Genomic DNA, 24447 nt, shown 5'->3' with positions numbered 1-24447 from the left:
TATGTGCTTGTAAAAGTTTCATGGTGTTTTCAGTTATCCATCTATTAATGGGAACGACAGCCCAGTGGATCTCACAGCTTTCCAAAGGACACTGGGAAGTTTTGTTTATTGACTTATTGCAACATGTGAAGTGTAAACTAATTTTCTCATTATTATTTAGATGTATCCAAAGCTTTCACATCCTGGGTACTGACAGGATGTAACTGGCTAGCAATTTTACCGAGTAGCACATTTACACCTTGGGGAAATATCTTTTCATGGTGTATACTGGAAGTGCTAATTGACTTTTATTTCCTAATAACTGTTGAAACTAATATGTCTCGAAAAGCTGGTGATTTCAAAGAACTGTAAATTAGACATTAAGACATTTTTCAGCCTGTCAAGCCTATATGTGAAAATCTTAAAAAGTCAATATTTAAACTTCTGTCCTCTGGACTGAATTAATGAATTCATCAATAAGTCAATCATAACTGTCATAATGCAGAGTGTCAAGAATCTAATAACATCATATATGTAATTACTAGTCATCAGGAAGGTAATGCACTTGCCTTTCCCTGCATCAGCAGAATGGCAGTATGGAAAAAAAACCTGAGCTGCAGCTAAGACTTTTAGGACACATTTGACATCATGCCTCAGAGGAGCTGGACTTTTTTTAAGTGATCTTACTGTGTGCATCTGACAGTCTCTTCCCTCACTTTCCCAGAACACTCAGCCACCCTGTTTTTTTAACACTTTGGCTGATTTTGCAGCGGAGTACAAACTAGAATTATCACAACTCCTGTGAAAATAAGCAGATGGACAGAGGAAAGGGACCTTGCGTCTATGGGAAAGGTGGATCTAAGAGCTCATAATGTATTAGGATGGCAGAGAATCCACAAAGAAGACTTACCTTACCTTAAAGTTGTGGGAAACTTTTCAGTCAGTGCTTGTATATTCTTAAGATACTACAGTCAATTGACCAGGAATCACAAATCCAAGGGAAACTACTCTTTATGGTTTCTTGCAGTTGAGAGGAATCACTGCAATGTCAAGCCTGACTACCTTCTCCTGCAGCTTCAAGAACGGAACCCATCTTCCAACAGTTTTTGCCTTAAAGGTGGGCAAAGTTAAAAAAAAAATACATTAGAAAGAGAATAATGACATTTAGAAATGGGAATAAAAGAAAGAGAGAAAACAAAGAGAAGACAAATCCCCTCCCTGCAACCCTGTCCCCCTTCCAAAAAAACCCCAACCCAAATGCTGAAATGCACAGATAGCAGTATTTGTGCCAAGGAACAGTGTAAGGGGCTTCACTCACCCACTAGGCCACTGGAAATGGTGACACCAGGAATATATGATTGGGACCCATGCTCTTATGAAATAAAATGAGACAGCTTGACCAAATTAAACTGGGCTATGTTTCATTCACTCCATAGGCTCTGACTCATTCAAAGGACATTAGCAGTTGCAAAGCTGGCTGCCAACTGCTTCCCTATTCAGTGTTTATAATTGGAGTGGAGGTGGGAGGTGATAAAAGCAGGGAAGAGGCATAACAAGGCCAAAGAATGGAGTGAAAGATAAAGCCGGCCAATAGAGTTAAAAAGAGGGGATGGAAAGCAAATGAGATACCTCATGCTGCCAAAGCAATAAAACAGTGAGAGTCTGGAAAAGAAGAGAGAAAATTGGTGAAGTTCAATCAGGAATGGAGGGGAAATGGCCCAGTAAGAATAAAATGAGTGGCAGACGGAAGAAATGAGAATGGGATGGGGGGCAATCAAAGACACAGAGCACAGATAAAGAGAGTTACATGGGAGGGAATTAAAGAGTGGAAAGACAGTGTCACTGCTCTGAGGACATCAGGAGATCTCAGCTGACTAAAGGTGAGAAGTGAAAACACAAAGGAGTGGGAGAGAGATAATGAGGGGAGCAATGAGATGTTAAAACCAGAGAATAAAACCAAAGAATTGAAACAATACCTGCCACTAAGTATTCCAGCAAACCTGAGACAAAATACTGCAATAGAGCAAGCTGAACTGGGAAGATTTCTGCCACAGAAAGGATGCCAAGTAGTGAGACCAAGGGACTTCAGGATGTGTGTACATTGGCATGACTCATAAAATGACCTCAACAGTGCTAGATATACCAGCACAGACTCCTTTGAGACTGAATAACTTTATTCATATTTATTTTTTGTCCTGCAACCAGATTCCCTTTTATGAGATATAGTTGCTTTTGATCAAGGATGCTTCTGGTACAGCAACCAGCAATATCACTGCTTCTGGAGCTCCAAGGTCTTTGCTGCTTTGCAATTTGATTTGCAGTTTGCCAGCACCTGGTGACTTCCAGACATGAATCTACAAATCTATACTGTTTGCTCAATCAGGAAACTTGAGTTTTAGTACCAATTTTCCACTAAGAAACTCTGAATATAAAGTCATGTTAAAAAAGCCAAGTAAGTCACGGTTCATACAAAGCTCACCATAAATTCTGTAGATATTATAATATCTAGATTACAGATATTATAGTACCAGATACAATAACCTTTCTGTGAAAAAAAATAAGTGGTAAAGTAACAGAAGTGATTTTATTTTCAAGGTATGCTCTGAAGTCTATAGGTCTGATCCCACTTCTAACGTGTAAATGCAAGTTTTAAAGTGATTTCAGAAGAAACCTGACATGTAGTTGACTAATATTTCAGTAATGATCTACATTGTTGGCCTGAAACACATGGGCACCCAAACCCAAGATACTCGAGAATCACTTTTAAGAGCACTTTTTGAAATCAATATGCCCTTCCTAATGTAGAACTCTTCCAGGACTACACATTTCATCGACGCTTCCATCCGTCACTAATGTTCTTTCTCCCAGGAAGATCACTATTCAGAAGTGTCCTATTTCATAACTAAGCCAGACATTCAAATTTCTAGCACAGTTTTTTCCACATGAAACCAAGTTTTAGAGTCATGGTATTAACAGTTTTGTAAGCCATAGTCCCATTCTGGTTTATCAGGGACTGTAATGCCATATCCAACAGGATCTGTTACATCTGCACATTATTTTCTCCTAGAACTGACATCTGAGGTAACAAAAGTCCTTCCCCAGTCACCAAGGATTTTACAAGCATTAACAGTAATGTAGTTGATTGCATTATTTGCAGAGAATACTCAGCCATTTACAGTGAAGAAACAGACAGATGCTGTGCTGACCGCTTCAGAGAGCAGCAAAGGACTATTAGAAATGGGGGTTCTAATAGAGCTATTGTGTCCCATTTCACTTCTAATAACTGTGATCTCTTTGTGTCCTTCAGCAGGGTTTCCAAGATGCTAACCACTCAGAGCTTAATAGCCATATAGATTCTCACTAGCCAGCAAAATTAGATGACAGAATAATTTTCTACCAACTTTTTCTTGTGCTTATATTTATCTCAAATGTAATTCCCACAGTATCTAATGGTATTGCAATATTGCTTCTGTTTTTCACCTATGTTCAGTGACTCATCCAGAACATCTTTAAGTCTTGCAACATTATCCATTGTTTGATTAATCTCCCTATGCATATTTTAGTATTGAATCTGAATCTTTTTTTAAAACGTTTTCTAGAGTCTTCTAAAATGCATCTTTTTTCCCCCTTAAAACTTTCCTTTAGCTGCCTTTTTCATTTCTCGTGGAGATTCAAGCTTTCAAGCTTACAATAGTAAGGACCAATAAAACTCCCCTTGAGCTAGACTGGGAAACAAACTCTTGTTTTAAGTAAACTACATAGGTCTTAAGTAAACTAGACACACGCGTGAAGAAGTGATGAGACATAAACATCACGTGGAGTTAACACATCCTAGTGTCAAATATAATTTATTCCTCAAATGTTGTTTTGGGAAAAGGGAGAAGTGACATTAAGAAGTGATATCATAAAAAGAAGGAAGAAAAGTGAATGGCCAGATAGTCCATGAGAAAAGGTGAATGAACAGAGTACACAAAATGAGTAACTGGTCGTCTACGGAGTAAAACTAAGGAGAAGGCTTGAGAAAACAGCCGTTCAGCACAGGGAACAGACAGCCGCAGCAAAACAACAGCTTTCTGAAAGTCCCCTTCACTTCCTCAGAGTAGGCATACTGGCTTGACAATCTCTGTAGTTTTAATCCTGTAGGCCAAAAGGTGGAGAGAAGGAAAGTATTACCTACATTGCGTCTTTCCACAGGGTGGGGAAATCATCTCCGCCACACTGCTGTGACCCTCTCAAGGGCATGGAAGAAGCAGATACTGCCAATTCCATGCCTTCTCCTTGCAGCCAACAGCCTCTTTTTAACTTCTGTAGCTCTTCCTACTGGCTGGAATCCCCCTCCATCTTTCGTTATGTTTGCTCATTACTCTTAATATCTATCCTCACTTTCATTCCTCTTCCTATATCTACATGAGTTTTACATTTACGTTTACAGTGTCACATTATGGTAAGAAAATCTGGATTTTTATTTTCTTTAAATGAAATGATGAATGAATGAACAAAACAACAAGCAGAAAAAGGAGCAGAATATTCCATAGGAAGGGAAAGAATATAAGACCGCAACTTAAAGAAACAGTGAAAAATAGAGGCAGAAAATCACATTGTAACTGAACCACTTGCAGAGTATGCATGCTTCGCATTACGATGTTAAACATTTATGGTTTCTTAATAGTTAGTAGTTCAATTCTTCTAATATAACATAAAGAATCATATCCAAATGACTTCACTTGGAGTTGTGGAGAAATATGCAAAAGGAAAATCTGACTTCAGTAAATGAAGCAGCCAAAGCAGTATGGCAATTTCTAACATTTCTTAACTTCGAACCTGAAAGCTATATCTTTCTATATACCTATGTGCATGTGTGACTGTATACATATATGAATTGTGCTTGAATATATACGCATACTAGTCACACATACAAATATGTATTTATGTTTATATAACATATGAATATAAATACATAACATGAGTTTGTGATGGATAAAATAAACGGGCAAAACCATGAGGGAGCTATGCAAGTCATCCTAACTGAGCAATATTAAGCCATAAAACACCATCATTCATCCTGTATTCTATGTATATTTTACAAATATATTCCTATAAAAATGTTAAAAAGAGTTTTACAAATTTTATTAGGATTATTTTTCATATCCATTTGCTTGTAAAAGCAGGCTCCCTTAGTACTAAGATTCCAACTGTAGAGGGCCCTGAGGGAGAGGAATAGTATAATTTTTTTTTTTAAAACCTCTCAAATTATGCAAAGCAGATTTCCAACATATAAAAAGTATCATAATCTTAAAGTCTGCTGTGAGCTAAAAGCACGTGCCAATGGAAATCAAGGATTCTTCCTTGTCTAAGAGCATAAAGTTTCCATTTTTATTCCTTAGATTTGCAAGATATCTCTAATCAGCACAGCTCTAACAACGACCAGACCAGCTCATCAACAAATCTAACTTTTAGCAGTGTTTGTGCACATTCTGAGAAGACAAAAACATGAAAACAAAAAAATGTTTCTCTTGCAGGCTATACTAAACCCCATGCAATTTGATATTCCTCAGAGTTCTGGAACTGTAAAGGCCCTCCAGTTAAATCCTGGTGGGAGGAGGGCAGGAGAGTTGATTAAAGTGGCTATAACTACAGGTAACCACACAGCTTATAAATGATCACATGAATACCTAATGCGTGTGCCATTATACAATGTGACACATGAATAAAATAAGTGACCTTTTCAGGAGTCAGATTGGCCGAGCAGGCACACAAGGGAAACTGCAATGAGTGGTATCTGGGAGAAGCCACACAGGAACCTTACTACACAACCTGAGTTTAAATTTGCCCTTTTACAGATAGGCTACCAACATGTATCATAGATAACCTAAACAAAAGTTAAGAGTTTTAGTTTACACACATAGAAATGGAAACAAGTGCTTTGGCAGTAAATTTTTCAACTCTAGCTTCAACAAAATGAGTTAAGACAGTTACAGAAGGCCAGTTTCTGAGTGGTGATTGTCTCAAGAAGCCTGGAAGATCTCATTTCTCCAAGGGCAAGAGAAAAACTCTTCTAAGCCTAATAGGTAATATATTTACATAGTAATATATTTACATAGCAAAGTTACATTTCTCTAGCCACTTAGAAGGAATAGAGAAGGACTTTTAAAATAAGGGGAAAGCCTCATGTGACAGAATTTAAGAACAAAAAAATATTCTGAAGAGAACAAGAATACGTGTTTAAACACCAATAACTAAAGTAATAATTCATTCTTAAAAGCAATCACTTTGATCGCAATCATATTTTCCTTTCAGCTGTGATAACTTTAGTATTATAAATAGATATTCAATATACAGTAGGGTGACTGGATTAGAACTACAGCGTAAAGCTATTCAATTAGTGGATTGAAAAATTCAGGAAAGTTGATTTATATTGAAAGAATGGACAGATCAAGATTTAGCCGATATAGTTAAATTTAACCAATAAAACTAAACTATGTATGTACGTTAATGTAAAAACATAAAAATGTAATGTAAAGCTAAATAAAGATGTACTTGTGCATATGAATTGCACTATCTTCCCAAAATACAATTTTTATCATGATGAAGTTAAATGACACAAAGTCAAAGCCAAATACAGATATGTATCCATATCTGTACACGTATGATACCTGATGGACAGGGATCAGAAACATCAATCTACAGTAACCTTAGTCCTTTCATTTCATTTTATAATTACTCAAAGCAGCAGAACAGCAAGTTGAATCAGGACTACTCTTTGCACGTGCAAATCACTACATTCTGCTTGGATTTGCCCAAATTTCTGGGTGTAAATCTCTGTCTACATGCTGCCAGACCAGCAGTTTGTAAGTGGGTGGCTGAAGCAAGCCAAGATTTCAGTGCTATCTCTTCCAGTTTTTTCCAGTGCATTAGTATACACTTTCTGGCTGCAAACAATAACATACTGTATGTGTCATATTGTTAGTACTATGCCTTAATTTCATATGTAAAAGCACCTCTCAAAATAGAGCAACGAGTGAATTAAAAAAGAATGCCATCATACCAGAACTGTGAGAAACTAGAAAAGACAGAGGACCATATTTTCAGGTTCCTTGGATATATCACAACATATGGTCTAGAGAACATTTTATATTTGCAACCTCCCCAAAATACAGAATTGTCATTCATAAGAAGACTCTTCTGTGCTTTTGAATTCTGAGAGACAGAATTTCATCTCATTTTGTCTTTATTGTTGGCAGAAATCCACGTTTTCCAATAGCACCTAAGATAAGACATCTAATTTATCTAAGAAATAGTCTTTGTTTTCTGGTCTTTAATTTAAAGGGCCAGGAAGCTCCCTACATACACATGGGCCCATTAAACCAAAGGTTTCAAATTTGGGAGTGTTGTGCTACTGGGCTGAATTAATTATAAAGAATTTCTGTATTATGATTAAAACCGAACGCTTTTCCCCATCCTAGGTACTTTTCAATTTCAAGATTCAAATGGCTACCCTTTTAAACTTTGGGTGAGAAGGATTTTAAACTGTGAATAATTTTAGCTTAAATTCACAAATACCAAGATCCATCCAGAGCTCCCATTCGTTTCACTGGGAGTTGTGCAGCAAAATCTCCCATTTTAAAAATATGTAACTCCAATAAATGCAGGATAATGAGTATCACTTTAGAACACTGTTCTAAAAGCACTAAAAAGACCTCTGGTAAAAAGAAGCTGTGACTCTCTGTTGCAACTTAATGTTGCTTTCAGATATTTAACCTACGAGATAATATGAATTACACGGTACTTTTAATTACCATAATTAAAGCAGTAATCATCTTTGAGAAAACATCTTGGTCCACGCCAGTCCTGATTTCTGCAATACCAAAAGTATGAGTACAAGTTTCCTTATGTTGCATACGATATCACTTCAATTATTCTACTTTCCTGTCAATCTGTACAAACTGATTATCGACAGCTTTTGACTGCTTTAAGAGAGACAAAGTGACCTTAACACACACACACAGCAGGACCACACTAGAGTTAGGAAACTCTCCCAGCGCAAGAAGAGCAGGCGCTGTCCTGAATTTTGTGCCCATAGTCTGTTGAACAACGTCCCTTATACAACTTGTACGGCATCTGAAGAACAAACCCAGCATAGAGCTGGCCCATACTAGAGAAATACTCTTCCCTTCCCAAATTTTAGTTAATGTCTAGGCTCCAGCATGGCTAAGGTGAAAGCACAGGTTAAATCACCTTAGGCTTGCTCTAAGTTTGGACCTTGATATTTGCACCAAATGACACTGTTTTGCACAGCTTCAGTATGTAGTTAAAGAGCGTGAGGTCAATCCACTGTGTCATATGTTCTTTCAGTTCTACAAATGCTGTGAATGCCTACTATTTTGTAAACAATATTAGAACAATACAGATGAACTGGAGGTTGTTTTGTTGTGACTTTTTTTCTTTTTTTTTAACATTAGCAACCTGAATTTTATAAATCCAACATTTAAATGTCAAATATATTACAGAATACTGCTTAACTGGAACTTAGAATTAAAAGCAGTAGAACAAAAGAAGGAAAACGCCTTCATGAGCTTCATCCAGTACATGAAATACACTATTATGCTTTCTGTGCATCTGGATAGTCATACAATGTACGACGGGTTGAAATTACTTTTGAATACAATGTGTTTTGAAGCAATGTGTTTTTCAGGTTAGGATGTATTTCCAAATATGCTATAAAAATGCAAGGAAAATGGGTTTATTAAGAAATAATAAAACAGTTCAGTGAACCAGTCCATCTTGATGACATTGATGCTATCTAGCAATGAGTCTGATGCATGAAAATTCCTTTATTCAGGAAAGTAGGCAGCTCCATGCATAAACATAAACATTTGACTACCAACCAACAGGGTTAAGCATGTACTGCTAATTGCGCATGCTCCTGTGCACTGCAGACGAACAATATTCTTTCCATTGGCAAAGTACTGAATCTAAGCAGCAGCATATCCACAATTTCCAAAAAGAGGGAAACAAAGAAATGAGCTACAGGTTACTTGCTGTAAGAGCAGTGAGTAAATGGTGGGGGAGTCCTAGGTTACCCTAGGATGAAACGGAGATATGGGGACAGAATGACATAAGAAATCTTTGTCAGAATTGCTTCCTCTTATTTATTGTGGAAGTCATACAACCAAGCACAAGAGATTAGGCCCTTTAGGGGCAACATTTATTACAGACATAATGTGACAGCTTCGTCCTCAGCTTTTGATGTTGCTTCTCTGATGGGAAAAGAATTTCATGCAACGTGCCTATAAATCTAGACGAAGTTGGGAGGTGATAGGGAGGCTATGAATAGTTTTGCAAATCGACACATTAAGATTTTTTTTCTTGAACAATATTCTACATTTGTTTTGATAATGAAAATACGCTAAATGCTGATGGTATTTTGCATTTTTAGAAGTAAACCTTAATTTACTTTGTAAGAAAATGAAAGGTCAATAAATTCATTTTTCACATAATTCCCCTTAACTAGATTTATTATTATAAAAATTATACTTTTCATTAAATATGCCATTTGTAAATCATAGAATCATTTTGGTTGGAAAAGACCTTTAAGATCATCAAGTCCAACCGTTAACCTGTCATTGCTAAGATACCACTAAACCATGTCCCTCAGTACCACATCTGTCCATCTTTTAAATATCTCCAGGGGTGATGACTCAACCACTTCCCTGGGCAGCCTGTTCCAATGCTTAACAACCTTTTTAGTGAAGAAATTTTTCCTAATATCCGGTTTAAACCTTCCCGGGCGCAACTTGAGGCCATTTCCTCTTGTCCTATCGCCTGTTACTTGGGAGAAGAGACCGACCCCCACCTCGCTATAAATACTTCTGCCTTGAGATATTTTCTCACAAAAATTATTTCTAGCTTTTTGCAAAAATAAAAACTAATTTCTCAGGTGGACTTCTGTAGCACTTAAAAACGCACAGCAAATACAGAGCCACACCAAGTAAATTCAGAATACGTTTCATGATAACTATGGAAACTAGTCTATGAATTTGTGAATAAAGGAAGAAGCCCAGAGTGAAAAAACCACAAATCGAGAGAGGGAAGAACATATACAAGTAGAATAAATAACTCCCCGTGAACTGATATATGCTTTAAAAAAAATTGCTTATTTTAATTCTGACATATATATCAGACATTTAGTTCCCTTGCTAGTAACTAATTATGGTCAAAGTATGCAATTCATTATTCATACCATTTTAAGAGAAAACTGTCATGTCCAGTGCAAAGACGTTATTCAGTTTCTGACCTTAACTGTGCTCTAGCTTTTAATAACTGTTGACTAGAGTTAGTCTCATTCATTAGTGGCTTCAAAACTCCCTATTCAGACAGTGTGCCATCTACAAACACGGCTGCTTGCACTTCACTGCTCATCTTCCCATTGAGAATAGAAGACAGCTATGTTAAAGCAGAATAAAGTTTGAAGCCTTTATAGAAATATTAGAGCACTGGATAGAAAAGTAGGCAAACCCCTGCATTTGCTAATAACGTATTTTTGCGTTCTCCTGGTTTGGTATTTTTGCGTGGTGAGGTGGTTTTTTCTAAATACTGACATTCTCAAGCAGAACAGATCTGTATGGAAAGTCATAAAATTCACACTAGTTACCCCAGAGGCTAGAATGACTTACTTCACAAATAAATAATTAGGCAGATTTACAAAATGCACATTATTTTCCCAAGTGACTGGAACGGCTCCAAGCGATTAAATACATAATTAGGTAGTTTTTCTAAAATGCGTATTATTTACCTGAGAGTCTCATCGCAGACTCTCTGGTAAATACTGTCTCCCTGCTAGCAGTTATTACCAAAAACGCCTCCATAATTTCCAGCCTTCCTCCAGCAGTGATATAAAGAGAGGATATTACCTGGGGCAATGGATCATGAAAAGCAAAATCTGACTGTGCCAGGCAGCCTATTTAACTGACAAGCTGAGCTTCCTTTGTACCTGGCATTGCCCTCTTTCATATTACAAACACAGTAGAAAGCAAACAAAAGGACTTTTCTGCTTTTTGGTACTTTTGGTACTCTTCCACTTTTGGTACTTTAGTTTGTGTTTTAGCTGGCCAGAAGTCCTGCTGAAGGCTGTGCCTATGCATGTTTATGTGCATGAATGTCTACAGAAGGAAAGAGAGAAAAAAGCCTCGAATGCTCATTAATTGTTTTCTACCTGGTAAGGATAATGAATAAAATATCATTTGTTAGTCACAAAACAAGTAAGCAAGCCCCTAATCCCCACACTCCATTTGACATAGGATTCTCTTTCCCAAGCATCTGTCTTGGACCAAGTTATCAGAGAGGACCAGCCTTCATTTGTAACTCCTTCCACGGCCTCTCTCCAGGGGACACGCAGTCACAGTGTCACAAGCGCAACAAGTGAATGTGAATATTCCTGCTCATGATTCACTGGTTGGTGTCTAAGCTGGGCACAGAGAGACAGGAAAGAAAAGGTCAGGCAGTAAGACCTCGCTGGTTCACCTATGCTGCCAAGGGACAATACCAAATGCCCTTTTCCTAGTGATCACAGACAATAAAACTGACCCTCAGAAGTGACCCCTTTACATTACTCCACCTCCAGAGTCAATTTTCCTTATGCTTTTATCTGCCCCAAGGCCTCACTGCTTTGTGGTCCTTACAGAAGAGATCAAGAGTGACTGGAATCTCAATTAGAAAGACGAGGGCAGGAGGAGACAGCAAGGCATGACAAGGTGAGGGAGAGAAAAAAAAAAGATGAAAGGAGAAATGAAGAGCAAGAGGAAAAGAGATGGAAAAGAATCAGAAGGTGAGCCAGTAATATTTAGGAATCAGAAAATAAGGCAACAAAGATGGGCAGAGAACAAAGGCAATAGCAGTGAAGGACAGAATAGAAAATATTATGCTTCTCAGAAAGAAGAAAAAAAGGAAAAAATAAATTGTGAAAAGAAATAATGTAAAATCAGGATAGGCTTACTCTTGGAAAAAAAAAAGCAAAAGAACAAAGAGAGAGACAGAAATCAGAACAACTAAGCAGGAGACTTTTACTGTGCACAGCTTTTTCACTGTATTTCCCTGTAAGATGTTTCATTTGTCTGTTTTTTAACACCTACAACTAAGCTATTTGTGTTTTACACATATATAATACAATTCACAGTCACAACCAAATACCTTAAACGGTGATGAGAATTTCTTCGGAATTCTGATTTGATGTTAATACAATGAAATTCTGCCCTGGATATTTTGGCCATCTCAATAAAAGTCCAACAGTAAAGCATTCTTGAAGGATTGGTGAGTGTCTTGTGCAGTGTGAGCCACAAAACTGAAGGTGGGGGAGCTGAGGCGCACACCAAGTGACAACTGCACACTTTACCAGGTCATTGCTTTTATAGCAGGTGCCTCATTTTTTATGAGGTTTAAAAAGAGACATGCAGGGCAAAGGGGAACAGAGAAGAGAAGAAAACAGGTACTGACAGGCAGATAGTGAGTGACTCTGCGAGCATACCAGGATGCTACTAGTCGCTCTCAGTTCCAAATATAATTGTTCTCATAACATTCTGACCTCTGTTACAAATAAATAGATTGTAGGATGCATCTTGGTGCTTCAGTCTAGGCCTGTTCAAAGCCCATAAGGCACAACATTCCACATATTATGTAATCTTATGAACTTTGCTGTATTACAACATATTATTTACTGTTGAAATTAATCCATAAGCATTTGCAGTAAGCAAAGTATACAAAGATATTGACAGGGAATGTGTGAATACTGTTCAAACTTAAATTGTTAGTGAAGGACACAACTAGCAAGGGTCTGGCAAGTTTCACTTCCATGAGCATTTCAGTAATTGGAAAGTCTTATAAGAACCTCCTTCATCATAATTTTCAAGCCATTTAAACAACGTATAGGCAAAACATGAGTTTCATTGTCATTCTCAACTAACTGCATCTCTTCTGCCTTTTATCCCCTACTTTGGCTACGGATCAGACTGAATCATGCACTAGGAAAGCTCCTTTTTAGGTGTCCCTGATTCTGTCCAGCCATGCTATTCACCTAAACTCTGCAAATTGCAAAGTCTTTACATATATTTAAAGGTCAAAACATAAAATAATGCAATAAATATAGGGATATTAAATTGTTCTGGCAGATCCTATTGTCCTGTTACTTTAATTAAAATAATGAGGCTACATTGCTTTCTAAAATTGGAAAATGAAACATAAACATTTCTAAACAAGCCCAAATTTATCAGGCGTCAAAGTAAAAAATGCTAACTGTAAGCCTTTGAATAATTCCTTTACAAGACCTTATTAAAACTCAACATCTACTTAAACACATGTATTTTTTATCTTAGAGAAACTAGACTTATTTCCAAATAAGACTACTCTATTATCATGTGGTGGCAAATCTGTATAAGCAATAGCTTGACTGTTTAGTGTCTTATTGTAAGAGGCTGTGACCCTGCAATCCAAACTCACTTGGACAAGTACCTCTTTCCACGGTCTTCTCCCAACTGCCTTTATTCAGTGCCATTGCTCCAGCTACCCTCTCTGTGCAATGGCAGTTCCAAACCATTCAGAAAAAAAGCCCTAACCAATCCCAAGCAGATAGATTACAGTTGCAATATCCAAGGACCAATTCTTGAAATTGGCCTATGGCACCAAATTCTAAGGAAAAATACAGAAGTGTGATGCTTCCGTCAATGCCAAGACGGACACAGTGCAATGTGCAGATGTTCAGAGTTCATAAACCTTTTATTATTTAGTTAGCATGAAAGGATCTTGATAAAAGCACTGCAGATTGCACCTTAGTGGCATTTCATCAGTGCAAATGACGCCATGTTGTTCCACCCCACTTCTGATTTCCACAAAGTGCTTCAGCTACAAAGAGGCAGTTTGATTTCCACATTTACAAGGTCCTTTTCTGCATTCTTAGGGAAGGAAACAAGGCTACCAACTGACAGTAGGTGACACGATGGCTTTTGTAATGTGAACATGGATTCCCCATGGACCAGAATGAGAACACTAAGCTATTGCATACAGACCTTTCATCCATCACCAATTTCAGCTACTACTATATTGGACTGTATTTGACCCAGATACAGAATGAAATTATCTTTTCTAAATGGTACACCTTATCTCTTTCCCCCCCCATTTCATTCTTTTTTTTGAAATACATTTCTTGGGAGATAGAATTTATTGAGATGTAGTTTGAACCATGTTACTTTTTATAACCCTCACTTGCACCTACATTGTGTAATCATTTGACACATCTGCTATATCAAGAACAAATCTGATTTAAGAGTTTTAATAAGAACTTGCATCAATAAATTATAACAGATTGGCGATTAGTAGTATTATTTATATGCAATATTTTGGTACCCCTTATAATGCTGATGTCTGCTTCACAGGGATTAATTATTTTCATAATTTTGTCTAAGTAGTAATATAGAAAATGTCAAAAAGAAAATTAGATTTTCACTTTCCAGACACAGAAATTTAATTAAAGCCAACTCCTCATTGAAGGGGAATGTCCTTAGCCGGTTCTGCGATGTGGCAGCAGCTCTACATGCTGCCGTGTGGGAGACCAAGGCTCAGAAAGTGACTTGGGGAATATTAATCACCAGGCTTCAGAGACTAAACACATGCTGAATGTGCCACAGTTGGTCCCAGCAGGTTATTTATGGAGTAGATAAGGAGCAGACTGTAATGATTTCTTACAAAGGCTGCTGCTTGCACAGCCCACTTCAGAGATGACGCTATACTGAAAGAGACCCTCTGCTCAGATAAATACTGATCCATTAGGAAACCTCTAATTATCCAGGCATGAAAGGTCAGCTTCCCCTCAGGCTGCTTTAGTGTAAGATAAACACCTCAAGCACATTCCAGCTGTAAAAATCAGCATCTTCTACAGTCCATTGGACATTTTTAGGAGAAACACTCGGGTGTCTCAGTCTGTGGAAGAAACAGTCCACATAAAAACCACTGAACTACTGTCATTAAAAACTAAACTGCTAGCCTTGACAAAACATGAGCGAAGCTGGAAGCATTATTTTCTCATTTTACCCACACTCTCTCTTTAGATCTTTTTTCTTTCATTCCTTGAATGGTCACCAACACTTCTCCTTAATGCACTGCTTCTTTTGCCTCTCTCTCAGTTCCTTCCCTTCATGACTCCTCTTCCCCCTATTCCCTCTATATTATTCCTTCCTTCCATTTATCTCCATTATCCCCATATTTCACCCAGAGTCTTCCTCACTAACATTAACTGCCCACAGACTAGAATGGGAGCACCAAGCAAGGCCATTCAGGACTTCTAGGCACCATCCAGAGACAAGTGAATCCAGTCCTGGTTCAAAGTGAATCTGCAGCCATGAATGAACACAAAAGTTTCTTGTTCAGAAGCTGATCCTTCTTCCTTAAAAACTACGTTTTTCTGGAGAAGACAGACTTCAAGGAGGTACAGTCAAAATCATTGTACTTGCTATAAAAGCACTTATATAAGATGAATTAGAAAACAGCTTAAATTAAAAACCTTTCAAGAAGTTGAGTGTAAAGTTGATGACTAACAAGACTCTATTACTTGATTTCATTGTTCATGTAGGTGATGATTTTTCTTAATCTGATGGCACCTTAAAAATGGCTTGCCAACCACATACCCACAGCAAGTGATTATTATAGGACAAACCAACGTGGGCAGAAGCACTTTCAGTCAGAACAAAGACTTTCATTTCCAAAGACAAAGTCACAGCTTTCACTGACTCCATCTGAAACAAAAATTCACCTCCACTTCAGCCGGACACAGAAATGATGAAAGATGGATAGACCCCCCACACACACTGCTTCAGTATGTCTATTTTACTTTAACGCTGGACGTCTTATTTTACAGGACAAGAAGTCTGCTTTGAAAGTTAATTCCTAGTTGGTCTTAAAGCCAATTAATTTCTAAGCAAGTTTTTTTCATTATCTCTTGTCCTTCATTATTGCTAACCAGAGTAAGCCTATGCACACTGTCATCTCCATGCAATTTACAAAAGAAATATATTGCAACAGAAGAACTAGTAAGAGATAAGGGAGAAAAACACCTATGGTAAGACATCTCGTGCTGAATTTAATTATGGCAACTCAGATTTTTGTAAGGATCACATGGTATGATTTCACTGTAGTTTTTCTCAGAGAAGAATCCAATGCCTGGCTCAAATATACAGCGGGATCAAGCTCTGTTTGTTCTATAGATTTTGAGGCTGTTTAGATACAGAGTTGGCAATCAGCTGCTACAGAAACGGAGCAAAGACTTGAGGGAACTAACCTCAGACATCGCTGCTCGAACTTCACTCAGCACTGAAAATGGAAATGAAGGAGCTGTTGTGACTTCTAACCGCGTCCTTTGAGCTAGCCTCACGTGCTCGTGCTAGTAAAGGAACACAAAAAACCACTTGATACACTGTCGGCTCATGCTTCTTTTATGCCCACAATGAGAGGAGAATACAGACCACCATAAAAAGTTCCTCAGGAAAATGCTGCAAATTCAATTCAACTCTTGAGAGTAAAAACTGTGTGTATATGCTTTTAGTTCTCTTCTCTATCAAAGTTCTGGTTGGAGTAAACTTGTTATTACTTGAATGATGTCACGTTAGCTTCACCTGCTAGACCAGGGTAGATAGCAGTCTAGCTGCTTTCTCTGACAGGCTCCCAACAATTTTAAAAAATAATAGGGGGAGTGGACGATCTTTTGTCAACAAGGCTGTCTCCTCCAGAATGCTGCACAGAGCTATGCCACTTGTTCAGTGCACATACAGTCTTACAGAAAAAAATCTTTACCTATCTTAGCATATTGAACAAGAGATGCAGAAAGTTAAAGACGGGAAATTAGAAGAATCTACTTTTAAAACACTTTAGGGGTGAAAAAGAAGTAATATGTTCATGGGAAAAGCACTGTAATGAGACTGACTGCACTTGGGTTCCAACATAAACTCTGTCAGTGATCTCTTGTGTAACCTCTACATGATTTCTTCCCTCTGCTTCTCATCCCATGTTTTAACTACTCAAATAATAAGCCCAAAGGGAAAGATATTGCCTCTTACTAAGAAATATATACACCAAAGTCAATGGAGTATGTTCAAACTACATAAAAACATGCATACAGACAAAAAAACATACATACAAATGTGCATAATAAGATAGCTGTAATAGTATGAATATGAAGAAGGGAAATAATCCCTAATAAATACTTATTCTGCCCATAATACACAGGAAAGATATAGTCAGAACTAATGAGTAGGCTGAACATTTCAATTATCCTCATACAGGGGAATGATCTAAGGTTCACTGTTCATCAAACCAATGTATGTGTATAGTAGCTTGTATAATCTGCTTTTTATGAAGAACTTTTTGGGGTTGACAAGAAAAGGGTTTCCTCCTCTATAACGCCCTTCACCACTGCAGTCCTTGCGTTCCCTCTGCAGAAGGAGTAACCAGCTTCCCCTTGGGGACAATGAAAACAAGCACCTTACTGGGCATGCAACCCCTCTTTAGACTAGATAGTAGAGTTCAGCCATGGGAAATTAATGATAGAAAGAGTCCAGGAAAGAGGGGGGAAAAAAAAATCAGTTATTGCCAAATGCCCTTCCAGAAGATGCTCATATATCCCTTTAAGAATAGGAATAGACAACATCGTTGCGTATCTGCATTTTTCCTGTCATGGGCAATGCTGGAAAAAGAAAAATACAACTAGAACTGTCACCACAAATGCTCTGAAAACTGTAATTACTTGTTTATTAATTCCCCAGAGTGGAAAAAACTTCTTCTAAGATGTACAATACATAAAAAATAAACAGCATTTCTCCAGCCTCCTACACCTGCTTCTGTACACTCAGATATTTCATACCAACAAGAAATTACAAAAAGTTTATAGCTGTCAAGAATTTAATACCCCCTAAATATTAAACTTAAGCATTTTGAAGAACTTCCTAAAGCTGTAAATGTGTGTGCCTTCAAACCCTTTTATTTTATTCCTTTAATAATACACTGCCATTTTCTGCATTTACTGATTTCCTAAGTTACTTCAAATATTTTTAATATGGGTTATTGGCGAACACAGATTTCAGAAACTGTTGACATAGAGAGGCTTCACAGCAGCTAAATCTTATTTCTTGTACCAACTGGTGCTCTCTTCCATTTTACGCCCCACAAAACACACCTTCCTAAATATAACAGAGATTTTTATCTATGATTCAAACACACTATTCAGAGTGATCAAATCAAATACAGTTTTCCTCCTCCCTTTGACTTGCAAACTTCGCTTAGGCTACCTATTTATTCTCCTGGGTGTTTTTTGAGCACTATGATTTTGAAAGATGATTCAGAGATTCACCACTGCATTGACTTCCCCCATAGGAATAAGAACATACTGTTATTATACAAATAGCATGTAATGGGGATAAAAAAATTAATCTCAATACATATGCCTCCTTAATCGTTCCCCAGAAGCTTTCTTGCAATGGAACATGGCTCTTAAGGCAATTTATTATACTTTAAAGCTTTAGCCCTTTTTATTAGCAGTTCCGTACACAAACTGGTGGTAATTTCACTTATTTATTTATGTACCTGTGTGGTAAAATCAAATTACTTCCAGATACAATAGTGCTTTACAGTCACCAGGAGAACTGCATCTTTTATCCACATTCCTTTAAAATACGTCATGCATATGATTACTTGTAAGAAATAAACTGATGCAAAGACATTTTTGCAAAGTGCCTACAGCAGTGTAAAACCTTGCCTTTCCTTGGCCTCACCAACTTTTCTTCTATCAGAGATCTGCGGAAGTTTATTTTACCCTGGGGGCCAAGACCCATAGTGCTATTTTAAAAATGAAACAGTGTTCATAGGAACAGTATGTGTTTAAATGGGGCAATATATTGTATATTTGTATACAATTCCTGCTTTGAGGTAATGCTATGAGATTCTTTGCCCGCACAGTAACTAAATAACCATAAATGATCTTTCATGCATATGCAAATCTGTCCCTCTAAGCACCTTATTAATTATTTCAAAGATACTTGGAGGTCACCATTCATGGAAATTTCTATGCATGAAGCCTCATTAATACAAGACACCATACAGAGAGATGGGATAGATTTTTGTTGCCATTTAACAAGGGCAGAGAGAGTATAATCTGTAATGTTTACTTTTTTATTTTAATGACCAATGAAATTCAGCCAGCTCCTATCTGTAAGTCCTTGCTCTGAGCTGACACAGTGGGTTTGAATCACGGGGCTGCTGCCACACTGCTCTGAGCAGCTAATCCTACCAATGCACCAGTTCCTGTGCGCAGAGCTCTGGTCCTCAACGCTGGCTGTTCTCAGCTGGAGTAGTGCTGCCTGGCACTAGATTAGCAGCTAAGCACTAAGGAATTAATGTTGTTCTTCCAAAAATCACAGCAATGACACATTTTGTGTTGGAACAAAGTGAAGTTATGGCATTATCAAGGCGATATATCATAGCTCATCAGCTGAGATGATAGCCGCCTTCCTAACATGTACTATCTCCTGCTTAATTAGGCCACATAACAGAAATCAAAGGAAAGGAAGGGTATAACTGCACAAAATACCTGAACACAATGACAAAATGCATCTTCTGGTATATTTGTGCCAGGAAGCAAAAAATTAAACCTACTTGAGAAGCACTGTTTATGTGAAATCCCTAGATTCTTTCCAGCTCAAGTTATCATACACATGTGATAACACTGATCTTGTCTGTCACAGTGACCCTTTGCTGTAGCAGCTGCTGTTTATTTTTATTCTGTTGTGTGTCTGGTGCTTTCACCTCTAGATTGATCCAATAAAAGATATAAAAAACTTGCTATGTTGGTACACTCCCTTGATAAAAATCGGGAACAGTGAGTCAAATGTTAATGGAAACTGCGGGCTATGTTCATTATGTTACCTCTATTTTTGAAAAACACTAGAATGAACAGAACTAATTGGAAGTGCAAACAATTTAAATAGGCTTAATTACAAAACCAAACCCTCCTGTATAGTTCTAGGGCAACGTATGCACATATGCCTTGGAGAAATGGGCTGGTTTTTAAGGAAATCCAGTCTTACATGAAAATGGAAAAGTAAAATAATTTTTACAAAGTCCAAACTCAGAACATTAGTATTTTCTGTTCAAGATACCGTGAATACTAATTCAGCATTAGCCTGTTATATTTAAAAGTATATGTACTAATACAGACTGTTTTGATCTGTCTGTGCAACCTGGTCACCTACCATAACATAAATCTCATTACAGCAAATACGACTTTGTTTTGTATTCCTTTTAGAAGCAGGCTCAAATCAACATCTAACCTTTCAATAAAGCTCAGATCCAATATTTTTTGCTTTGAATCATGCTCTGTTAGAGATAACACTTATTAAACAAACGTTGCCACAGAAAAGTCTTTTCTTGGCATGTCCCATGGTATTCATTCCTGTCAAGGGGAAATAATTTTAGGCTTCACTGAGGTAATTAGAGAAAGTTGTGTCAAACAGTGCTTTATCGTCCTCATATGTAAATACAAACTGAAAAGTGCAGTTGCAAAAATGAAGATTGCAAAATGCAATCTTATACTATTCACTAGGAATGCCATGATAAGTGGAAAAGCAAATCACATGATACTCTTCTGAATGTTTCTTAATTGAAGTCATTGCTGATGAAAGCTGACGGATCCATAGCTATGAAGGAAGCTAAAATCCTTTGTAGCTGAACGATAAGAGAGAAGGGGTTGGCAACTCAGGTATTCCTCTTCTTCACAGGCATGATGCAACTCGGCCTCATGACTTTCTCAAAGGACGAAAAATAGTCATCAGTGCCTAACTCAAATATAACTTAATTCTAGAAACAAACAAATCTCTTGCATACCAGAAAGTCAGGTTCAGGTAGCTGCAGAAATGAACCAGTGAAGTTACAACAGCACTGTTCAGATTCTCCATCCTGCAAAGCAGTCTGAAAGATAGTACTTACAAATGCTTTTATTGATACAGAACTGATAACACAACAAAGAGAACTGACAGAGGTAGCAATCAATTTTAGGTCTAGATGGAGCATTTTTTAAAACCGTGAATACTCAGAAACTGTGACTGAGAACCTCTCCAACACAAAGCATGCCAGCACATTATAATGCCAATACTTCGTAAGAGATAATCGGGCTGGCTGTGAGCAAGCAGGTATGCCTAGACAGCACCATGCACCACTGCGCAGAAACACTAGCACAGGTCCTGAAGCTGTATTTGCCTGATCAGTCTTCATCAGCCTACCAGAAGCATCAAAGAGCCTGACCTACATCCTGTACAGACACTACTATACTTCCTTCCCTTCAGCATCATGATTCGGCTTCTAGCTCAAGAATCCCTGTACTGCACAGCACTGCACTGGGGCACGCCTAAACTATGCGCTTCACCAACACAGGGCAGCACATCCACAGAAATTTTTCCAAGACACATTCTTACTAACTGGACAACAGAGAGAGAAAATGTATTGCAATTGTATTATTATTATTATTACTACTACTAATACCAATACTACTATTAGCACTACTTTGATGTATAGCATTTTGAAAACAACTTTCTGATTTGAGGAGTTCTGAAACGATAAGGTTAGCAATATTTTAGCTTTTCCATATTTAGATATTTTAACATTTAAAATACAACACAGCTGAAGCTGGACTGGCAGCCACAGCTGCTTTTCCACTCCCACAGCTGAACCTATCACACTTGAACAGTAGAAGTACAGTCATCCTTTGTGCATCCTTGACTGTCTCCCTTCCTTACGTCTTTCTCACCTTTCAAAGACTGAAGTCATATCCCTGAGCATTTCAGCTCTGTCTTCTTGCATTTTCTCCTCATCCCATTCCTGCTCTGCTTCTACCACTCAATTCCCATAGTAGTCAACTTCAACACATAGAATAAAACTTCTGAACAACTGGAGTTGCAAGATACACGGAAAAATCCTAATACAAGTTTTGCGCAGCATGACCAGCAACGGGTTTACAGACAGAGAAGATGGAAGGGCCATCAGTTTAACATAGGAGCCTGAACTAGAGGAAGCGTTGTGACACTAGCCATGGCTGCAAGAAGGCCCACAAGAGAGGAGAAAGATGAGTTACCTGCTGCACCGTTGGGATAACTGATTAACCTAAGGAGCTAACAGGAGAACAGGGAAAATAACTGATAAATGGCGGGGGGGAAAGGGTGCATTCATCTCAAGCAGCTAATTAATTTGTGTGGGAGGAGAAAATGGATTACATTTTGGAGAAGCAAAGAGGGAGGCGGAGAGTACAGTCTGACCACACAGTACTACAGTATGTCAAGATCAAGGGAAGAGCACTGGGTAGAAAGTTCCTGTTAGGCTCCTCATGGCAAGTTTTCTAACATAACATTAAAAAGTGTTTTGTGCAGTATGACATCAGTGTGTAAACGCAGCAGCAGAGAAAACTGTTGGGGAGAAGTAAAATGAAACCCGGCAAGACAGCACATAAACAGCAACTTAATGAAAAGTGAACTGATGACCACTGCTAGATTGCTCTTGAAGCAATTAAAAATAAGTAATTTTAAATGGTTCTTACTAGTGTACTTTCAATATCCTCAATGCATGTCCTCACATTAAGTAAATATCACTCTCCTAAGAAATTTTGTCGATTTTTCTCCCATCTACTGATTTGAAAATGATTTGTCAGCCATTCAGGTAGCCAGGCAAATCCATCTTCTATGCAGCTTCTAATATGCTGGAAAATTATTCTAATACCAGTATACAGCACTTGTGACAAACATATATCCAAATATGCAAATGTAGCAACTGAAAAAATAAATTCTAATATATTTCTTCACAGTAGAATTTTTGAGAATTTTGCAGTCCATGTGCCAGTGTAATGAAATCAATTCTGAAAACACATCTTCCAGGTTCAGTGTAAGCTTTTGTTTAGTTAAGTCAAACTTTGTTTCCTACTCAGGTAAAACAGATAATCTACAGCCTTCTCAGGGTGATCTACATTTCATTCAATGAGGTGACAATTATTACCAATAACTTCATCACCAGGAAAGCTACTTGAAATTCCAACTGCAGTCCATTTTTATTAGTACTTGAAGACAGGCCAAAAAAGTTAACAAGTTAACAAGTTAACTGAATTTGAAAGTGGAAACGTGGAGGTCAACGGCTTCTTTTTTTTTAACCAGAAGTGTAATGCTATCCTCTGCTAGCCCTTCATGATTATCAAATACTAATGTGAAGAAAGTATGCACTTGCTTTTAAAAGAAATGCCCTTTGGAATCCAGTTAATTCTCCAGTTCACATGCTCAACAAGAACCACTTCAATATTCAAACGTTTTCTCCATGAAATGAAACAACTCCTACAAAAACGGTATAATTCCACAGATATACTCAAAAGTAATAGACGATTAAAAAAATCTTGCCCTGAAATCAAAACCACATAAATTTTTAAAATGAAAATTAGCCAAAACATACCTACGCAAGGCAGGGAATAGCCAAGCTCCGGGTCATGGATGAACTGACGGTCATTCAGCATAGTCACACAGTACAAATGGAAGCAGTCTAGGCAAATGACATGGCGATGCACACACTGGAACACAAGCACAGGACTCCTGTTCAAAACAAAACAGTGAAAATGATGAACAAGGGCTGGACTGAACTCCACAAAAAGCTTTATTTCAAACCGCTAATTTTATAATAATTTTTCATTACTAGTACACAAGATCATTATGTACATAAAAACAGAATTTAGCCTGGCATATCGCAGCACTTTTAAAAATAGGTGGTTTCTAACATTAATTAGATGTGAGGAAAAGGAAGTAATTTTCTACTGAAAGCTGAAACTTTACTGAAAACTGGAACCTAAAGCAAGAAATGTGCTTTAGTAACAGAAATCCTTTGTCTGAGGTGAGGTAAGATAGTAAAACATCAAATGGTGTTAGGTAGGAGTAAGCAGAAATATGACCAGCTAGGAAAGCTAAATAGGACTTTGTGAAGACCACCCTGTGCCTTCAGCGTCTCAAGGCAGCCATTGGAATGCTACATTGAGGGCACTCCCTTAGCAACATAATTCGGCTTCTGGTCAGACGCATGGGATTCAATTTGGGAGTAAGACACCTAAACTTCAATGCTATATATAAATACCTCCCCGGCACGCTAAACAAGAAATTCCCACTATAGCCAATACACTTAGTGGAGGCTGGAGCTGATCAGCCTCCAGATATCTACATTAGGATGAGCTAAATCACCTGCTTAGCTCCATTGTCTGTATGGACTAAATCTTCACAGACCATTACGGGAGAACAGACACCCACCACACATGCAGACACCTATATGGGGACAACTAAATATGGGTATCCCAAGCTTGACAGGACACTGCTCATGGAGATGCAGAGAGGAAACACTTGGAAAAAGTGAGGACAAACTGTTTTACTC

General features: G+C 37.8%; 1 protein-coding gene across 2 annotated transcripts in view; it reads right to left on the bottom strand.

Annotated features, from left to right (window-relative positions):
* The window catches only part of PRKN (parkin RBR E3 ubiquitin protein ligase), a 786713-nt gene that overhangs the window by 280634 nt on the left and 481632 nt on the right, over window positions 1-24447 (bottom strand). For both annotated transcript variants that reach the window (XM_063329189.1, XM_063329188.1), the window contains exon 7: window positions 23488-23624. In XM_063329189.1, the coding sequence (XP_063185259.1) occupies window positions 23488-23624 (137 nt within the window). The remainder of the gene's footprint in view (window positions 1-23487; window positions 23625-24447) is intronic.

The sequence above is a fragment of the Chroicocephalus ridibundus genome, chromosome 3, assembly GCF_963924245.1.
Source record: "Chroicocephalus ridibundus chromosome 3, bChrRid1.1, whole genome shotgun sequence".
Classification (NCBI taxonomy): domain Eukaryota; kingdom Metazoa; phylum Chordata; class Aves; order Charadriiformes; family Laridae; genus Chroicocephalus; species Chroicocephalus ridibundus.
This window is presented reverse-complemented; position numbering and strand designations above follow the sequence as displayed.